We start from the raw sequence: 20,429 nt of genomic DNA, 5'->3' as shown, positions 1-20,429 counted from the left end.
ATGCCGTCGTCGTGGTGGACCTGATTCATCGGGCTCTGCCATTGCGACAGATTTCGATCCACCGGTGGCGCACATGCAGTTTGACAGGTATTCCGGTAGAGGATGCAAATTAATCAGCATCGGCAACATCTGAAAGATGATGGGTTATGTGCTAAGGTTTATGGTACGTGAAAGGCAGGTATGGTTTCAATGGTCATGGTTTCGCCTTTGGCGAGCCACCTTGAAGATCCGCAAAACTGCATATCAATGATGGCGCCGCGTCGAACTCGGGTGTGAAGGTGATCCATCGTTTTATTCTTTGGTGGCTGTTGTGGTGGTGCTAGAGGAGGTAAGGGGCGTTGCTGTCAAGCTCAGGGGTTTCTTCTGTCATCTTTGTAATTTTAGTTCTTGGCTGGTGTTCCTTTGTGCAGAGACTAGTGTTTTGTTATGCGATCAGTTTTGACAGGTCGGTATGTAAGTGGCTTCAGTTTTGACTGGTCGGTATGTAGGTGGCTTTTTTTTTCAAGCATGCATGTACGTGGCTTACACTATGGTGTTCATCATATCAATGATACACGTAGGACCATGGAAAATTAAAAAAGAATATGGACACGTCATGATTTTTTTTATTTGTGAAAGACATCCAACGAGCACTTTAGATCTAACTAGGAAATTGACCGTGCGTTACAACGGGCGATACATTCATTTGTAGTTTTCAAAAAAGGAAAATGTTTGCGTACTGATGTTCATGCAATTGTTTGAAACAGTCAATATGCATGTATTTAGTTCTATGATATGTGCAGTCTTTAGTTAAAAATATACTACCTTCATCCGAAATTATTCGACGCTCAAACGGGAGTTTGAGTTGCACTTGCTCTCCCTCTCTCTCTCTTAGCTCCCTCGCCCCCACCCCATCACACACAAAAGAATGCCTATAGTTCTTAGTTCTTACACTTGCCTATGGCACACCACTTCAAGAATATAATTTTGAAGCAACAAATATGCATAGCACAACTACTATCACAACATGGTTTTCAGGAGAAAAATCGAAACACACATGATGTCATTTCTAAAATCAAAACACATTTGTAATTTTCAAAAAAGGAAAATGTTTGCATACACATGTTTATGCAATTGTTCGAAGCAATGAATACACGTCTATATAGTTATTTTATATGTGCATGTTTAGTTAAAAATGTACTACCTCAAACGGGTTTCACCCGCTTAAGCGTCAAGTAAATTCGGTTGGAGGAAGTATAAGTCTGAGTTGCACTCCCTCTCCCTTAGTCTGCCAAGAATATAGTGTTGAAGCAACTAATGTGCATAGCAAAACTACTATCACTACATAATGTTTCAGAAGAAAAATCGGAACACATATATGTAATTTCAAAAATCAAAACACATATTTGTAATTTTGAAAAAAAGGAAATTTTTTGCATACTAATGTTCATGCAATTGTTCGAAGTACTCAATACACATGCAAATAGTTATTTTATAGGTGCACTATTTAGTTCAAACTATACTACCTCAAAAGGGTGTCACCCGCTTGAGCGTCAAGTAATTCCAAAAGGAGGAAGTATAAGTCTGAGTTGCACTCCCACTCCCTCTCTCTTAGCTCATTTTCTCTCTCCGCCCTCCCTTTATCATTCACAAAATAATGTTTGTAGTTCTTATTTCGTACACCTACCTACGGCACACCACTTCAAGAATATAGTTGTTGAAGCAACTAATATGCATAGCACAACTACTATCACCACATCGTTTTTCAAGAGAAAAATAACTAATATCACCACATCCTCCATATCTCGTTGTGATCTTCTTTATTTCATCACTTTGAGAGCTTTCGTTCTCTGAATAATTTGGTGAATGTCATCTACAATCACCCATTGTGGGTCAATGCTCCTACAACATTCTCCTTTGCCAATGTTGTATTCCCCCTTATCTTCTGCCTTCTTCTCCATCTCATCGGCCTTCAGAGGCTCCTCGTCATACCTCTCCATCAACACTCCGGTTGATATTCATCGACGTCAAACAAATTTTGTAATCAAATTTTAGCAATTTTAAATTTAGATAAAAAAAACAGTCAGGCTGTAAATGATTAATATGCACCAAACCGTTCAAATCCGTAGTAGTTTACCATCTCTGAAGGAAAGTTCCAAATTTAGCCTGACAAAATAATAAAGTCATGTTAGAAATTTAATCTACTACCAAACATAAATACTATATGATGAATCAACTTAAAAGGAAAATAATAGTGCTACTAGTACTGTGTCCGCTAATTATTTCAAATAGGGGATAAATGGTCCACTATTGTGTCTGCAATAGCGCTACCATAATAGCGTCCGCTATTCCTCAAATTAAATTTCATTACTTTTTGTTAATGATCAAGAACTATACACAATAATCTAATATCTTCTATATCTAAATAGCTAGCCCCCAAAACAGATCTTAGAGGGCATCAATAAGCAAGGTTCTTCTCTCTATGTGACCATTGCATACCCCAGATGGCCCTTTTTCCTAATCATTCAAACATTGCGAAGTTGGTATTATAGACTTGTGAGTCTAAAATACCTGGTTTTCAAGTATAAACATTTCCAAAATTCAAGCGGTTGCAAGTACAACGCTAGAATTGTTGTTTTAGTGGTCCAAATTAGAAATCTAGAAGTTCCCACATGGAAGTATATAGTAATGAACTAGAATATATATTGTCTTCATATAACTCACTAGTTTTTTTAGGAAAAAACTATACTAGTGGGTCTCGCAAATCCGAGGGCATTATCTGTTAAGAGTAGAAAGCTTCCTCAAGATCACATTACTCCATTTGGAATGATAAAATATAATTTCGTGTTTATTAGAAACTTAATCCATGGAGAAGAAAAAATACTTAATTGTAGACAAACAAGTCCCCGTTTGGAAAAATTAGTTACATTGAGAGAGAGAAACTTTCTTGGTCAATATTTTTTAATGTATCTTTAAACTCTAGTGATAAATACAATTATATTTATTTATTTGCCGAAAACAATTATTTTGAGCTGCAAAAATCTAATTGCTCATGTCTCTACTCATGGATGTAAATATGCTAATCCTTACAAACAGTATTATCAATATAGAATATTTGGCTGCAGTGCCTCTATAAATGTAACAACAAATGATAAAAACTGCTTATTCCATATATTTCCAATCATGCGGTGAAATATGAATACATATGTTGTGAGCTTATAATGCTTGATCACGCCTCTTATTAATGCGGCCATACACACAACAGGTGAGCATTACAACATAATTGAAAACACATATTTTTGCAGTAGTACTGACCCTAGCAATGCATATTGGGCCACAAGTAATGCAATAAGCATTATATTACTAAACTGGAACCCGTCATGGGCAATTATGGTTATTGCCAGGGCCACCATAGTAGATGTAAGTGCCCCAGTCGCCATAGGTGTCACTTTGCACATTATAATAGTTGTTCTGCTCGGTTATCAAGCCCACATTACTTGGGGGATTGAGACAGTTGGACGAATCTACCACTTGAATGTTCTTGATGTGACTCGCCTTACCGAACCCTTCATTCGGGAAGTGTCCACTACCCATATGTGTGGAAGTTTGGCCGGCATCGGGTGAAAATACCTCACCGCCCCACATGATGGTAGAAGCACTATCTTCCAAGTAGGAGAAGATGGATGATGGCCAATACCCCACATAATCACCTCCCACTTGCAGCCACCAATTGCCCCCCGCTCGGTCCTGCAAGCCAAAATTAGCTTACTAGAGAATATAACACACATGATTAATTATGAGCAGGCAATATATTTTAAATCCCTTAACTGCCAAAATCATGGCAAAAAAGGGAACACTAATGGGCTAGGTTGAGATGACAGGGATGAGTGTTTTTGGTACTGAGATCAAATATGACATGGATTATAGATGTATTGAGTAATCGTTTGCGATGTAAAAGACTTGCATGGTAACAATATGTTCCTTACTTGAGTTCTAACAAAATCGAGTCGACCAATCAAACCGAAAAGAGAAGGACTAACCTTCTATGTAATTGCACATCTACAAGAACGAGATGTGATCTTGACGATGCGTGCAAGAATGCGTCTAGGGTAAAAAAAATACGTCATTCTATGCTACCAGAGGATCATGAGGTGGGTAGTCTTTCCAGAAAAGTTCATGTGATGTGTTATCGTTAATTGTGAGTCAATGTAATATTAGAATGTCTTAACTACTATGCCCTAGTAAAAATATGTGGAACATATTTTATTTTCCCAACTCTAACCGGGTAAGGAGAGTAACTTGAAAGAGTCCCTTGTTCAATAGCCAACTTGACATCATTGCATTTGCGAACAAATATGGGATGTGCATGGGACAACCTCTCCTCCATTATTCAGCCAAAACAGGCTAGGAATCATAGTTTCCCGAACAACAAGAGGTTGGCATGGATTCTCTAAGTCCACTCATGAATTTTGGATTGGATGCTTAATGTTGAAGTACAAGTGAACAAGTTTTTGGCTTGAACTAGTCAGTGCATGCAACTCAAAGCGAAAGGTCTCGAGTTTAAATCATAGTGGATGTAATAAAATAAAATAATTGTAGTAGACTCCAATTTGAAGGTTTGGGTATAAGGGAGCCTGCACATGGGAGGTAATGTTAAAGTATAAGTGAATTTCCACTTTCCCCTAGCAGCTTGACCATTTTAATTGAATGTGTATGTGCACATAACTAAATATTTATGATGTCGAAGCTTATTGTGTTTTTTACCTTCCAAACTAAAATATCGATGTCATATTGTGTGCCACCATAGGTGGAAATTGGGGAGATACTGCCGCCAATTGTGATCTGATTGCTTGTTTGGATAAAGCCTGAGCATAGTAGGTTGTAACATCCTGTTGTTTGATATGCATCGCGCTACAATATTACATACAATAGAAAATTAGTATTTTGGTATTGTTCCCAATCTTAGGAGAGAATATCTCAATATTAGTATTAATTAAAATAAAATCGAATATGGTGTTTATCTTACAGTCCAGTAGATGAAGAGTCTCGTATTGCTATCGCTATATAGATTTGGATAAACCTGAAATTTTTGTAGAGACCACAGGTTCATTAGCCAGAATGAAAGATATTGCACAACTAACTAGACCATTAAAAATGCATAGGATTTGTATAATAGCTATGTCTAAGCATGACCACATGTGATTTTTTTAATAGGTGGAAGAGATAGATAGACACACACACACATACACACACATACACACACATGCACACACACTGAGAGAGAGAGAGAGAGAGAGAGATTTTGTTGTTGTCCTTTCGTAACAACAAACAGAAAAAACAAGATAATATATGTCTTCAAAGATAGCTTGTTTATCCCTTCCTTCATTTGAGGTCATGCAAATATAGTGTGACACCTTGCTACTAGGTGCACCAATATGAGAAATGCATGTGGAATCCCGCTTTTCCATCATTTATCCAATGTCTTGATTATGTTCCACCAGAAGCTGCATCTTATCCCTTATGCACATGTGATGGCTGATGGAATGTGATGTTTCTTGCTTGTTCAGTTGAGTGATAATTTAAGAACTTAGCTTGAGTTATGTAAACTTTTGTTGTAGCCATCCATCATGATTTCATCAATCCAAATTTTGGATTCGTGGTTTAATTTATAGTAACTTTATTCATCCATGTGTTAAGTTGAAACAACAAAATGTTAAGAAAATATATTATGTCTTGAACTCCATTATCGATTAGTATAGTGGTATAAACTAACATTTTAGCCAACACACATTGCATGATAAGTTGTGTTTATGCTATCAAATAACGATAAGTCGCATATTTTGAACAACAAAGTTTGAGTGTTTACAATGTAAATATATTATTACAATTTAGTCTGGATATAATAAATTTGCTTAATTAACATTTTGTTGACATAAAGCATTAATAATTTAACAAGGATTGTTCGTTGTTGTGTGACTCATTAAGGAAATATCTTTAGTGATTGCAAAACACAAAAAATGATATGTTCATTTCCTAACTACCTAACATGCATGCTTGGTTTTGCATCTTGACACATAACCTGGGTTGCCAGGGGCGCGGCCTAGGTCGAGGCACCATATTTCTTAAATGAATATTTTACTTTTGGCATTGTTTCGCAATACCTGGTCTGAGGCCCAACCTGATCCTCACCCCATCTTTGCTCCACCACTAGTGAGAAACGTCATGCAAGTATACAGAGTTTGATTTTGGAAAACTATGTACATATAGCTAACTTTCTCTTCATAATGGCAAGGATTGGTAATTTAGATTATTCTTTATGGTGTTATTTTGAAGTATTCAATAATAAGGACAAATCAGTATTTAGATGTTTATTTAGAGGATTAGAATATTTTACATAATGTTCAAGATGGGTAATTAGATGTAGATGAGGAAGACAAATCTAGTGATAACATCGAGTAGTAGGAGCTAGCTTCCAACCCTAAGAGAGCTTGATTTACCAAAAATCCTGCAGAGTCCTAGTGGGCCTAGATTCCATGATAAGTTCCGAGAAATGGGAGAAATGATGCATTCAAAGTTCGCATAATTGCAAGAAAGACAAAATCCTTGAAAGAAAAACCAAACAAGACAAGATGTTCCCTATTGTTATCGGGAACGAGACTAAATGTTCAGCCTTAATGAGATGGACCTAGATTCCTCTCCGACCAGGAAAAGACGTGGATCGTCTCTACTTCCTGGGATTGAAGATTATTTTTTGTAATGGTGGATGTGGGTAATGTAGATGTAAATTTCTAGGTTTATTTCATATTATTTGTAATAATGGCAAAGGTAGTGAACTGAGATGACTATTTAGGTGTTACTATAGGTTAAATACAAGATGTGGATAATTTCGATGCCTATTTAGAGAGCGGTTTAATATTATGTTCATAAAGGAAATGGTGGGTAACTTATATTTAATTTATGAGCCTACTGTAGGTTATTATTTTATACTAACACACATGGGTGGTTTGGCACCAAGTATGATCCCATGGCAAGTGTCTCTACAAATAGTAGGAATATCTAGAATTTATCTATTTTTCTAGTGCATTTCGTGAAAATTAACATGGTGGACTCAAAGCATATATAGCATTATTAGGAGTAAGTTGACAATTTTGAACCCACCATATGAGTATAGGATACATTATTGATGGGTATTCCATCTATGTTTATTTTCTATGTTTATGGTAGTATTCAATTTTGTAATCATCACTATCAATATTCTTCTCCAAGAAGATTGCTTATAGTCAATTTCTCTTTGTTTGATGTTTGAGGATCTTTCATGTTTCGTACCACCTCTATTTAAATTGCAAGGCTTATTTACTTTGTCTTGACAAGGCTTTGGCCAACAATTAATTTATTACATGAATCATATTTAAGAGTCAGATTTATAAGTATTTAGTTATGATTATATTTTTTGTTAACATAATTGACATATTAATGTGATAAATATTTGTCAAAACCTTTTCATAATGAAGAAAATATGCCTTGTGAGGAATAATGCACTGAGTATTATTGTTTGTTAAATGAGAAATGATCTAGTTTGGCATTTCAAGTTGTCGTCTCCTAAAAGTCAAGGTTCATCTCCTATGAGTTGCAATTCCATGGACTATATGAGGGATGTACTAATATTGAATCCATGAACTAGATGAAGAATTTGCTTCTTTGTGTGTCATGTCTCCCCAAGATCAATAATTTGGTTGCCCTTCTTTAGGCAAAATTTCTCTATAGTGAGCCACAATTTGATGGCATGTGTTAAGAGATGCAATTTTTAAGGACATGAAGAAGTTTGAAACTTGTTCATTTTTCAGGGTAGGTTTCCTCGGGATTAAGAACTCATGAATTGTGATTACTCAAGATTCAAATTGACTTAGTTGCGTGTTAATATCCTTTTTATTATTAAATTTAATGCAAGTTGTCTTTAATAATATCTATTGATAAAATGGGCATTTACAAATACAAAATTTATATACACTTTAAGTTGTCAACATGCCCTTATGTGTTAAAAATAATGCTGCTAGAATAGCTTAAGAAAGAGAACATATTTGATTAATGGAGAATCTAGTCTAGCTCATTCTTACACTCTCGCCCTTTCAAACCCACATATATCATGCACCGAAGCTAAAAGGTAGAGTTTAATAGATATTTTATTAAGGTGGGTATAATTTTTCCCTTTGAGGTCTCACCTGCCATCCCACTTCAATGGTATTGAGGCTGTTGCCATTGTAGGAACCCCCAGTGATCCAAAATTGGGTTAAGCTAAAGTCGTTGCCCCTAGCAATCCATGGTTTCCACAAATTGAAGGTGCTTTTGGTTCCATAGCACTTATCGTATTGTGCAGAGGCGACGGCATGCTTATCAATGGGATAGAAAACAAAGTTAAATAAGCAATTTTTAAAATAACAATAGTAACAATATAAGAAGAATATTATTAATCATATGAATTTGATTATTGAGATGGTGTTTTTACCTGGTGGCCCCTCAATACATTGGGTGTGTCAGTGTCATTGGTTGGATTGAGGTGTGGGATGCTCCTAGGCATCTTCTTGCCAAACCTCCTAATAGAATTGGCCCTCAGGACATCCTCCTCCTTGGTCCTTCGGATTGGTATGGTGTTCTCAGGGCACGTGCTATTTTGATGCCATATTTGGGTGATTGCATGGGCTGTGATGTTGGAGTCATGATGCATGCCTCTTGGGTTGTAAGAAGGCCGCATCTGAAAGGCGACAATTGAATGATATCATGATACATGTGTGTGGGATATTAGGGGGCACTACAACTTTCTACAATTGATAGTGATATGAAAAGGGAAATGATGTGCTAAGTGTCACCTGAATATTATGGTTCTTGAGGAGAGGATGATCGAATGCAGGCTGTTTGGAGATGTGCACACAGTCTATGACATCACCATCCGAGCTCTATAAATTCCTAGGAATTAGTGATTGTAACAATGTAGCAAAAATAGATAATATTGCGAGGAAACTAGAAAATGTTAGATCTTTCCTACATGCTACTCATGGAGATGTGTAATGTAGAATAGATTTGTTTTTGGAATGCATGCAATTTCTATTGGTATTGTCTCTTTAATTTTGGTTAATGAATTGGATTCCGTTTCTTAGAATAAAGCCACATGTTAGTAAAAATAGGATTACAACTCTGAACAATACTCACGAGCGCTCATGCACTTTCCCAATTCAGGAGTGCCTCATACCATACTACATATCAAAATAGGACAAATCATGCCACGAACCAACAAGTAGATCACTTTAGTCACATGCAAATTAGTTTTGAATATTCAAAAATGCATTAGTGCTAAATCGAACCTCCAAATAAAAATCCATTTTCTCTGTTGTGTTTTACAACGAGATATTTCAAACTCACCCCGCATGGGCATACTCTGACAAATAGTTTTGAAAAGCAACTCTCATTCACTAAAAGAAACTTTGTGGTGCAAATATGGTTTCTAGCTCATACCAATTTTCTACTTGAATGATAAGTCAATCATTTGTTAACATTATTCGGCAAAGAAAATCATGTTTCTGAAAAATAGTTTCTTCCATATCACTAAGGTTGGTTTTTCTGTAGATTCCTAGGGCATCGAAAAATTTCTTTAAAGGGACGTAATATACAAAAAAAATATGTTTTTGTTACAAGTTTCTTTCGTCACCCTAATTCGCATTTGAAATAAACAGGGGCAAACTCTTAAAATTGTAAAAAAATATAATTTTTAACTATGAAGTTTTATTTTAGCACACGCAATTCATAAAAATGTATATTTTTACCATGAACCTACTATGTATTTCATCGCAGTAAGTTGATTTCTAAATGTATCCACGAGAATATATCCATATGAAATCTACTTTTGAAGATCTCATGCTGGTAAACATCCAAAATTGTAGGAAACAAAACCTGGGATCTAGTTTTCCTTAAAAACAAATCTTAGCTTATGAGTCGAGGTTAGAAATGCATGTTTGTACCATAAAGTATTTGTTGTGGCAAGTTGCTTTAAAAAATATTTGTCATAACGTGCCCATGGAGATCTAGTTTCAAAGACCTCATCATGAGGAACACAATGGTGAAAGAGGATTTTGATTTGGACGCTCAATTTTGAAGCAATGCATTTTAAAATTTTAGCAGAAGGTTTCCATGGACATGAATCATCTAATTTGTTTGCGTGTCTTCTTATTTGGTCCACATACCATGTAGAGAGAGGTGATGTCTACCATGTGCGATGAATGTGAAAAGCGCATGTGCAGTTTTTAGCATTTGGGTACGTTTGTTAGTCTCTAAAAAGCCAAGCAAGGCTACCTTTTTATCCAGTGGATCATTTACATACTCTATCTATGAGTTTCCAAAAGTCAAAACTTCTTTGGACCAACATATTGATATGATCAGATCTACATATGAATAGATTATCTTTCTAGATTTAATAACAAAAGTTGGGGTCCATCTCCTTGTTAACATTAGGGTACATGACTATATGCATGTGTATTACATAATAGACCTTTGGTTATGTCTTAGACATTGAATAATGGACATCCACGTAGGATAAATTTTGACATGGCAACTAATTAAATGAGGAAACGCGATGTGCTAGTGCTGAAACAAGATAAACTAGAATTAAATCCATGTTAGGACAAAAAACAAAATATGTGTTGAAGTAAAGACCATGTCGTCATAATGTTCTTGCATTCTTATATTGGTCATGCAAATCTAGTAAAGGCTCTCTCTCATTCTCAATTTTTACCACTGGGCCACAGTAGAACCGGCTACCTTTTTCTTTTCTCGAATACGCACGAGTGTGCATACTACTCCCTCTATTCCTAAATGTAGTGCGCATAGGAAATTTTAGAAGTCAAACGCCTCCTACTTTGACTACATTTATAGAGGACAAATATCTATATCTATGATGTTAAGTAAGTATCATTAGATGCCTCACTAAACATATATTTATATTATATTTGTTTCGTATTATTTTTGTTGATACTTTTCTCATTAAACTTGGTCAAACTAAACAATGTTTGACTCCTAAGAAATTTTATGCGCACTACATTTAGGAATAGAGGGAGTATATATTAAAGATAGGGTGGGGAAAAGAATTCCCTCCACATTGGATGTTACAAATTACATGTACACCAACTCCACGCCAAGGTCCAACTACACGATTAACTCCTCCTATCTACCCACCTAGCTAATGCCCATAGCATTGGCTCCACGTCTCCCTTAAATGCTGGAAATCTTGATATTTTACCGATCGAAAACATCAGACCAAAATTTGAATTAAGGGATGGAAGAAATATATTTGCACCCTATATGTAACTAAACGTGTGCTGTGGTACTAAGGTTAGCATGGAACTTTCTTATGCAGCTGTGCTCCACTGCTCATTTTACCTTGTTTTGCTTCGTGCGTCCCGTTGGCAGCGAGAGCAAAAAATGATTACCATGATTGAAATCGTTGCTAGATGGTCTACGGACCTAGATGTAATTTTTTTTATTTCTAGTGTTCGTTGTACTACCATGATTGAAGAAGAATACTCCCTCCGTTCCAAAATAGATGACCCAACTTTGTACTGAGTACAATGTTCCCGTTTCTTTTGCATCCATGTGCATGGCTTGCGAGACTGAGCGACGACGAATAATTAAGAACACGCAAGCTAATGATAAACATGCAAATAAACAAGGACCAAATAAATGCAAGCTAGTTAAAGATGCATGGTGAATCATGCATGTGTGCTGAGCGCGTACAACACCCGAGAAGCAAGACTTGCATCGTAGTACAATCAGACTAAACGTGAACGACGCGGCACCACTACATATGTACCTGAATGCTTGCGACAGGAGGCTTATTGAGCCGCCTGAGGAGGCTTCGCACCTCCCGCCGCCGCTGCACCAAACTCCCGGCAGACGACGGCGCTGCCGTCATCCGGCCCTCCATGAAGACAAACGTAAGAGCCACCACGAGCGCGAGCAAGCACGCTCGCGTCGCCGCCATTGAGCTACCTGCAATACTGTTGGTGTGGGTTCTTCTAGACTCGGCTGCTGTGCGATCGAGCGGAGGCCGAGCGTCCCGGCGTTTTATAGGGCCGGACGAGAGTGCAGACGATCGACGTCTACGTCGGCCTGGCCCTGCTACCGTATATTTTAGTTGAGGCCGTTAAAGCTTCACATGGTGCAAGAGCTTCGAATGCTGTGAGCACTCAGTAGGACAGTGACAGGCGGCGGTAACATGCATGCGGTAGCTACCCGAACCCCTCGTTCTGTCAGGTCTCCACGCTTTCATAGCGCATACTTGGATACATCCATACTGCAGGAGTATGACACCATGGGAGCATGGAATGGGGAATAGGCTAACAAAAGTCTCAACAGATGCACAAGTTAAGTCGAGCTAGATTAATTCACTGGCTATATATGCATTAGTATATGGATTGTGCACATATAATATGGGATGAAGGAGAGGCAGTAAAGTTTATTTCCAGCTATGGGTATTTTTAATTATTTCGAGAGGTCCTTTTTTAGCGGGATCTAACCAAGGGTTGCCAAAAACCACGAATTTGTAGAGATAGGTCCGCAGCCGCCCTTAGAAATCGCCAAAGAAATTGATGTCCACCGGATGATCAACCTTACAAACTTCTCCCGGAAATCGATTTCCAAGGGCGATTTAGAAGGTGGTCCACCCTAGAAATATTTTTCAAATAAATCAGAAAATAAACAATGCCAATAATAGAGAAAACTTCCGTGTGCAAGCATCTACTGTACTTACAACTCTAGCTCCTAGAATGTTTTCAGCTAATTTCATTTCTAGCCACTACGGACTTCTGGAGCTAGAGCTATATATAGTAAAGGCATCCACTTGGGTATTTTGTTGTTATTTTTAACTAAGGTGTATGTTTATCCACTTAGTTTTATCCTAAAAACTCCAAATGATGCATGGATATTGGAGTTGGAGTTGTGCCAAATAGTGCATTTATTACGTTGCTTATCAACACATGCTACTCTTCATCGATCATTATTTCCAAACTACGAAGCGTTTGTGCCAAAGGATCCCGAGTCGCCAATCGGCTTCAATGTGGTGGCCAATATGCTACACGTCCTCACTGCAAGGGATAAAAAGGATGGCCATGTAGGTCGCTTGATACCAGACCTGGTGAGTGATGGGGTGTCCATATTTTAGTACCGGACGATACATTAATTTTCATGGAACCTGACATGGCCAAGGCATTTAATATGAAACTAACTTCATGCCTCGTCGAGCAACTCTTTGTCCTTTAGATCAATTCCAGCAATCGAGAGCTCATTTACTTTCGTAAGGCCAAAGAAGTTTGAGAGTCTGTATATTCAACTTTGTTGTGAAACTGCCTCACTCCAACTCACTTCTTACGAGGGTGTCTTATCTTTACTAATATCCTTATCACTAGCCTGCCGATGTTTATGTTGTCCTCCTCAAAAATACCTAAAGGGGTAAGGAAAATATTAAATTAATACATGTCCATCTTTTTCTTCCAAAGTGTTTAGCATAACCAAAAATATCAATTAGCAAAGTGGAATCTGCACGGCAAAGGATCAAGGGGCCATTGTACGATGATCTTGAAATAAATAATATGTGCATGCTCGGCAAATGGCTATTCAAATTTTTAAATGGCAAAGGTGTATGGGAAGAATTCCTTGGCAATAAGCACCTTAACTATATATAATACCCTTTCCCAACTAATGATAAAGCCAAAAATATTTACCGTTATAGAAAATGATCAATGAGAGTCAAGGAGGATTCTCTGGTAGAGATTTCTTATTGGTTGGTATTGGCCAGGGCACACGATTTTGGGAAGGCACCTAGCTGGGGAGCTGATACAAACAAGCATAGGGGATAATTTGTAGATCTTTTCGATAAGTAAGAGTGTCAAACCCAACGAGTAGTACCATAAATTGGTTTGCCGATATAGCTAGGATAGTGCAAAAGCTGACTAAGTGATACTCATGTATTTGATTGATTCCATGGTTGCAAGTAATGAAATAACAATAAAGTTAGTTGAATGCAGAAGTAGCCAAGGTTCTTATAAAGACTAGATCATTCTCAAGGGTTGTGGGATAGCCGCCTAGATCTCATGTGTTTGATTGTTTAATCGTTGGCATGTGGATAGAGCATAAGCTAACATGCTGCAAAACCAATTCGTCACATGTTCTTATGATTATCCTCCCATCAGCCAACCCGACTATCTACTAAAATAATGAAGGCACGACTAACGAGAGCTTTATGTTTCGGGTCCCTATGTAACACTTAACTATAAATCCTAGACATGGGGCTCGGTATTCTATCACTTTGGCGTTCCCTAATAAATTCATTATAACAACAATGCTCTCCTCAATTCCCAATGATGGTGAAGTGGCACATAATCGATGCTTGCACACCACCACTAGAGAATTATGGCACAACATATAGTAAAACATCAAGTCTTATTGCAATTCATACAATATATATCAACTGAATTTCTCCATGTCCTCGAAAACGTAATGGACCTCCCACAAGTCACTAATAAAACTCAAAGCATAGTTGGATCCATGTGTGGTTCTTCCTATAGCATGTGGAGACGGAGGAGTCCACGACCTTTTGGGTACAACCAATGGAAGACGGTAGCTCAGGCAATGTTCAACCGTTTTGGATATCTGCCAATTAATATGATTTATTTAGCATGAGAACGTCATGTAATCATATTCTCTTGTAGTTGCGCTGGCTAGCATGTATTTTTTTCTTCTTGTATCTGATTTTTAAACTTTGCTTAATATATGGCTGAGTGCATCAACCGATAAATAGAACGAATATGGACTCGGAGAACTTTGCCTAGAACGCATGTTCTCTGGTATTTCTTGTATTTGTTATTAATATTTTTTCAAGTTCTCTGGTCTTTCCCTCATTTTCATAAAGAAGAAATAGAACGCTAGTCAAACGATAACATTTTTTACAAGGGTGGAGCGGCCATTATGGTGGGTGCGGTGAATACATAGAGTAGTGGTGAATTTGCAAGTGCATGGATCATTACAGCACGTGCCGAACGACCAAATGCATGGAACATTACAAACTTACAGTACGTGCGGAACTACCAAGTGCATGGAGCATTATAGTACGTGGGGAACTACTCCACTTCGCCAACTTGCATGTGATAACATTATATATAACAAATTAATTAAGCTATAATCGAGAGTTGATCACTTGACCAAGCTAGCTGCATGTTCTAATGTAGTCCAGCTGACCATTCCAGATTCATGGCACAGCTGAGTCATTAGTCATTACAGCATAAGAAAAATGGAACTAACTCTTTGCATGCAATCATGTTTGTACAAGGTACGAAATTATAAATATACAAAGTAGAATCTTACTGGTTTTCGTTCGAATCATCTTCATCCTCCCAAGAAATGCAAACAAAGCATCGTAAATGAGAGCACCAGTAAGCATGGTGATGGCAACAGCAAGGTCGGTGGACGGTCCTCTCTCTTCGATTATGACTCATACAACACAGTAGTTTTTGTAGTTCTCAACACCTCAACAGCTAGCGTGATCCAAAGCTTTATTTCTTCCTTTAGAGACCATATCTAGAAGCTTGATCAAGCATCAACTATGTTGTCGCCATTGACTACGCCTTGGTCCAAAATCCAAGAGGATATCCACTGTCTAAGGTCCACCCCTAGCTGAAGACATATGCGTATGCGGGGTGCCACAAATAATTGGACACTCCAAGAGCTCAATGTTGTCATGAGCAATGTTTCCGATCTTCCTAAGGTCTGCAAGATGCTTATGCAATCAACGAGTCATGATGCCATTGCTCTGGTAAACATCAAATGGAATTACCCCCTCATCATTTTCGTGCCAGGGGAGGTTGTGTGGTTGCCTATTCCAATAAAAAAATGTTTTTCACCTAAGTCATCGGTGCTGATTTTCCTGGTGACAAAGCTTTAAGAAATTATGTCAGTGATGGACTTAATAATCATGTACCATCACACTCACGATAAGAATGCTAGGTCGATATCCCATATAGAGTGCACATATGCATCTTTATTTTTGTCCTTTGGTGACCACAACGACTTACAATTTCCATGGGGCATGACATGAATATTTGGTAACTTGGTATCCCCATCATGTCACCATATGGGTGCCACACCACTCCACCAAACACACTGGAAAAAGCATTGGGAATCAGGTGGCGCCCAACGACCATGACCTTGGCTACTAGGGAGAAACTTTGTTAGGATCCAGCCCATTGCCGGATGAGAAATGATAGGGATCATCTTTGTCATCATCGACCTTGAAAGAGCAACTCTAGCAGAGTCACCAAAAGAGCAACCTTCATAATTGTTATGGAGTGCAGTCCATTTGAGCTCTTGAGGCAACATGCAAACACAGAGTATCCATATTTGTTGCCACCATAATCGTGGGACCCTCTTGTCAAGGGGATATCCTTTTCTCCCCAATTTCCCTCTCATCGCATGTGAGGTGGGGGACCACCTGATGTTATCTTGACACCACATCCAATCTACACATCACTGCCATCCAAAGGCAGCCTTGAGACACGGCAACTGGGATGCCTGATATGGAGGCCGCTCCATAAACTATGGCAAACTCCTAACAAGAGACAGACTGTGCTAGAGTGCCTTTTTGGGCCAAAATCATCATAATCGGTGTTATTATGTCGATCGCCTAAAACACAGTAATATAAAAAGGTTCAAAGATATAACATGCCTTTTTTTACATAACATACATATATAAGTTCAAACATGTGAAATAAAATGGTCATCGTGAATTAAAAAATGTTAATATTTATTGGTTCATGTATCTTTTCCTAAGTTTTCATCGATTTCAATTTTGTTTTTGCACAGATGTACATCTTTATGTTCATAAATGTGAAATAAAATTTTCATCACGCATGTAAAGTGTTTATATTTAAAAATAAAAAAATTATTTATAAAATATATGTATCATTTTAGGAAAAGTACATAGACTGTTGAAAAATATTCATACAAATGTGGATAAATAATCATATAATATGTATGAATATAAACAGATCTTTCTCCAACATCTGTTTGCTTTATTTCTTTCAGTTTCCTAGTGGCTGGTTTTCTATTCCATAGCAAGTGAAGAGCTACTTGCACTATTAGAAAAACACATATTAATCCCGGTTCGTAAGGGCCTTTAGTCCCGGTTCATGAACTGGGACTAATGGGTCGTTACTAATACCTCCCCTCTTTAGTCCCGGTTCTAACACGAACCGGGACAGATGGTCCTCCACGTGGCCGGTGCGCCGAGCCCAGGCAGGGGGCCTTTGGTCCCGGTTGGTGGCACCAACCGGGACCAAAAGAAATCCACGCATCAGCATTCCAGTGGTTGCGGTTTTTGTTTTTTTAAAGGGGGGGGTGGGGGTTTTGGGGGTTAATTTAGGTGTTTCATATATTGTGTTAGCTAGCTAATTAATAGAGAGAAGTGTCCTCTCTTATGTCCGTGCTTGGTCGACGCTACGTACTATATACATATAGCCCTCGACACGCTAGCTAGTAAGAAAATGAAGGGAACCATCGAGTACAGAAGTTCGTCATGCATACCGAGAGAAATGATCGATCGACCTCTCCTTTTCCGAGAGATTGGTCGAACAACAAGTTTTCGTATCATGTACGTCCGACGCTACTGGCTACATACATGTACAATATCTCTCAATTACAGTCCCCTAGCATTTGAAACCAACTTCCACATGGTATTCTCCGGCTTTATTGATGACGTGGTCAAGAAAGAATCCCGCCAATTCCTCTTGAATTGTTTTCATGCGATCTGGTTCTAGGAGTTCATTCCGCATCTGCCACATCTAATTTGAAGAAGGGGGTTAATTAATACATATATATGAATGAAACTCAACAGAAATAATGGTGTAATAAAATGAAATTGTGAATATTATTAATTGCTTACGCACTTCATATTGTCTTTGAGAGTGCGCTTGTTTTTCAAAGTCGCGGTGTGGATGAACTCGCACACGTAGTATCCCCAGAAATCATTTCCTTGTTCCTGCCACAAGCACTTTACGAGAAATAGAGATCAATCAAACTGATAATGAAGCATTATAAATGGCATTGATGAAAGTATAGCTATAGAATCAATGGAAGATGCGCACAACTAGCTAGCCAGTAGTACTTACTTTCGGGTATGTATATCGCAGCTCCTTCGGCTGTCCCGGAGCTTCTGCGGTGAACTATTTCCAAACCCTGCAAGACAAAGAAAATAATTATTATTACTTGAGATATCAGGAAATGAACAAAAAGTTGCCGATATGTTGCGATAATGATCGATTGAACTTACTTGCTGAGCATTTCAGTCATGTCCGCATAGGTGCTGGGATCTTTCCGTCTCGAGTCTAATACGGTTACTAGTCCACGCTCAAGCTTAATCTACAGAAGAATATAGTGGTACCTGCGCATGCATGCATAACTCATCAATTACATTACTATAACCTCGCTCAAGTAATAAGGGAAACCGAATATGCAAACGATCAGTAACACTCACTTGCCGTTGTAAGGAAAGAGTATGGTATCTTTGTTTTGATTTTTGATCAACGATTGTAGCAAGTTGTCCTCGGCCTCTTTGACGTCCTTTTCAACCAGAAATACATCTATGGTATTTGTGTTAATGAACCCAATATCATAGATTTCATTTTTTTGCACTCGATGATCTTCAATCTGCATAATATATTGAGGATAATTAATTATAAATACATGCAACGAAAGAGCCGAGCTATATATAGAGACTTAATGACAGAAATAGTACTTACAGACAGTAGCAAAAGACCGTTAATTTATCGAGAGCCTTTTGATTGAAGAACGCGAAGAACTCCTCAAATGGAACAGGCAACAGATCATTTCCAACGAGGTCGTGCTCCTCTTTAATGTGCAGATACAAAGTATTCGTGCCCCAGACTCTCTGCAGGTTTTCATGTACCAAGTATGGAACCTTCGCATTATTGTTGTTAGAGATTTTTCATCTTTGACGAGAGGCTTCCCGTACTCGTATCAGTGTTCTTCCACCATCATGTAATCAGGAAGTGCATCGTCAGGCAGGTAATCTTGTAGATTGCCATAACCGGCCACGATGTTGCCGCTAGACACATTGAGCGGGGGGGCACGATTGGTTTGCTTGTTCGCCGAGCTGGTCAATTTTTTTCGCAGCTGCTCGTTCTTTTGCTCTTTGATGTCTGACAGTACTTCCCGACCGCTCCGCTTGGAGATATGTCTGTTCAGTAATGCGCTCATAGTTGGTTCTCGGCGGAGACTTTGCCGGTTTCCTCAGGGCATCGAGAGTGCGCTTCGCTTTCACCGGATCTACCTTCTCCTCCGGAGGTGGATGTCTCTTTGCTTTCACCCCTTCAAAGAACTCCTTCACGTGGGTCTGCACGATCGTATTGTTTTCCTCCTCGGTCCTCTCGTACGGTAACTTCTCTAGAGGCTTTAGAGGTGGACCGTATCTGTATTGCCTCTCTCCTCTTCTTGTGCTGCTAGACGCCGGAGTAGACGGAGCGGCTGCGGCGTCTATCTTCTTTCGTGCTTGCTTATGAGGCGGAGGAGAAGGACTACGACACGCCGGAGCAGCCGGGGCGGCGGCGGGTCTCTTCCGCCCTTGCTGGCGAGGCGGAGAAGGAGGAGGCTGCTGGCTGCTTGGGAGCGCCGGCACAGGCGGAGAAGGAGGCGGAGTGCCGCCACGCGCCGAAGAAGGAGGCGGAGTGCCGCCACACGCCGGAGAAGGAGGCGGAGTGCCGCCACGCGTGCACTGCTCGTCACTCGCCGGAGGAGGAGGCGGTGGAGGAGGCGGAGTGCCCTGACTCGCCGGAGGAGGAGGAGGCGGTGGAGGAGGCGGAGTGCCCTGACTCGCCGGAGGAGGAGGAGGAGGCGGAGGCATCTAGTTCGGAAGGTTGATGAGCTCCTTCCGCCATAGGCATGGAGTCTTCAGAGCAGAACCCAGCCTAGTCTCCCCTTCACCGGTAGGGTGGTCAAGCACGAGGTCCTCAAATCCCTCCGTTATTTCATCCACCATCACCTTAGCATATCCTTCTGGAATCGGTTGGCAGTGATAAGTTGTGCCGGGTCCACTAGGATAAACTTGGCCAACAACCGCCTTGACCTTCAAATTCATCCATCGCGCCATAATGTGGCAATTTTGAGACTCCATGATACCATCCACGGGATAGCTGGCAGGAGCCGTCAAGACATGCTCCGGCTGAAGCAGCTCGATGGAAGCCACGCTGCTTCTCCGCTGAGATGGCGGGGTAGCTTCGGGGGAAGCTTCGGCAGGTCGTTTACTGCGATCTGCTGCTTCTCGTTCCTCTTTTCGTTCCTCTAGCCCCATTACCCTTTCGTGCAGCGCCTGTAGTTGGTCCTGCTCCAGTTTCTTCCTCCTC

General features: G+C 39.3%; 1 protein-coding gene across 1 annotated transcript; it reads right to left on the bottom strand.

Annotated features, from left to right (window-relative positions):
* Positions 1-3,171: 3,171 nt before the first annotated feature.
* On the bottom strand, positions 3,172-12,040 carry LOC123082598 (uncharacterized). Its single transcript, XM_044504898.1, has 7 exons — positions 11,834-12,040; positions 8,844-8,930; positions 8,483-8,728; positions 8,199-8,366; positions 5,006-5,059; positions 4,744-4,890; positions 3,172-3,726 (listed from the first exon to the last, which is right to left on the bottom strand). The coding sequence occupies exons 1-7, from the start codon at positions 12,002-12,004 to the stop codon at positions 3,358-3,360; spliced, it is 1,242 nt and encodes a 413-aa protein (XP_044360833.1). The 5' UTR covers positions 12,005-12,040; the 3' UTR covers positions 3,172-3,357.
* Between the last annotated feature and the right edge of the window lie 8,389 nt (positions 12,041-20,429).

This window comes from Triticum aestivum, chromosome 4A, assembly GCF_018294505.1.
Source record: "Triticum aestivum cultivar Chinese Spring chromosome 4A, IWGSC CS RefSeq v2.1, whole genome shotgun sequence".
NCBI lineage: Eukaryota > Viridiplantae > Streptophyta > Magnoliopsida > Poales > Poaceae > Triticum > Triticum aestivum.
The sequence above is the reverse complement of the archived record's forward strand: the minus strand, read 5'-3'. Positions and strand labels throughout refer to the sequence as shown.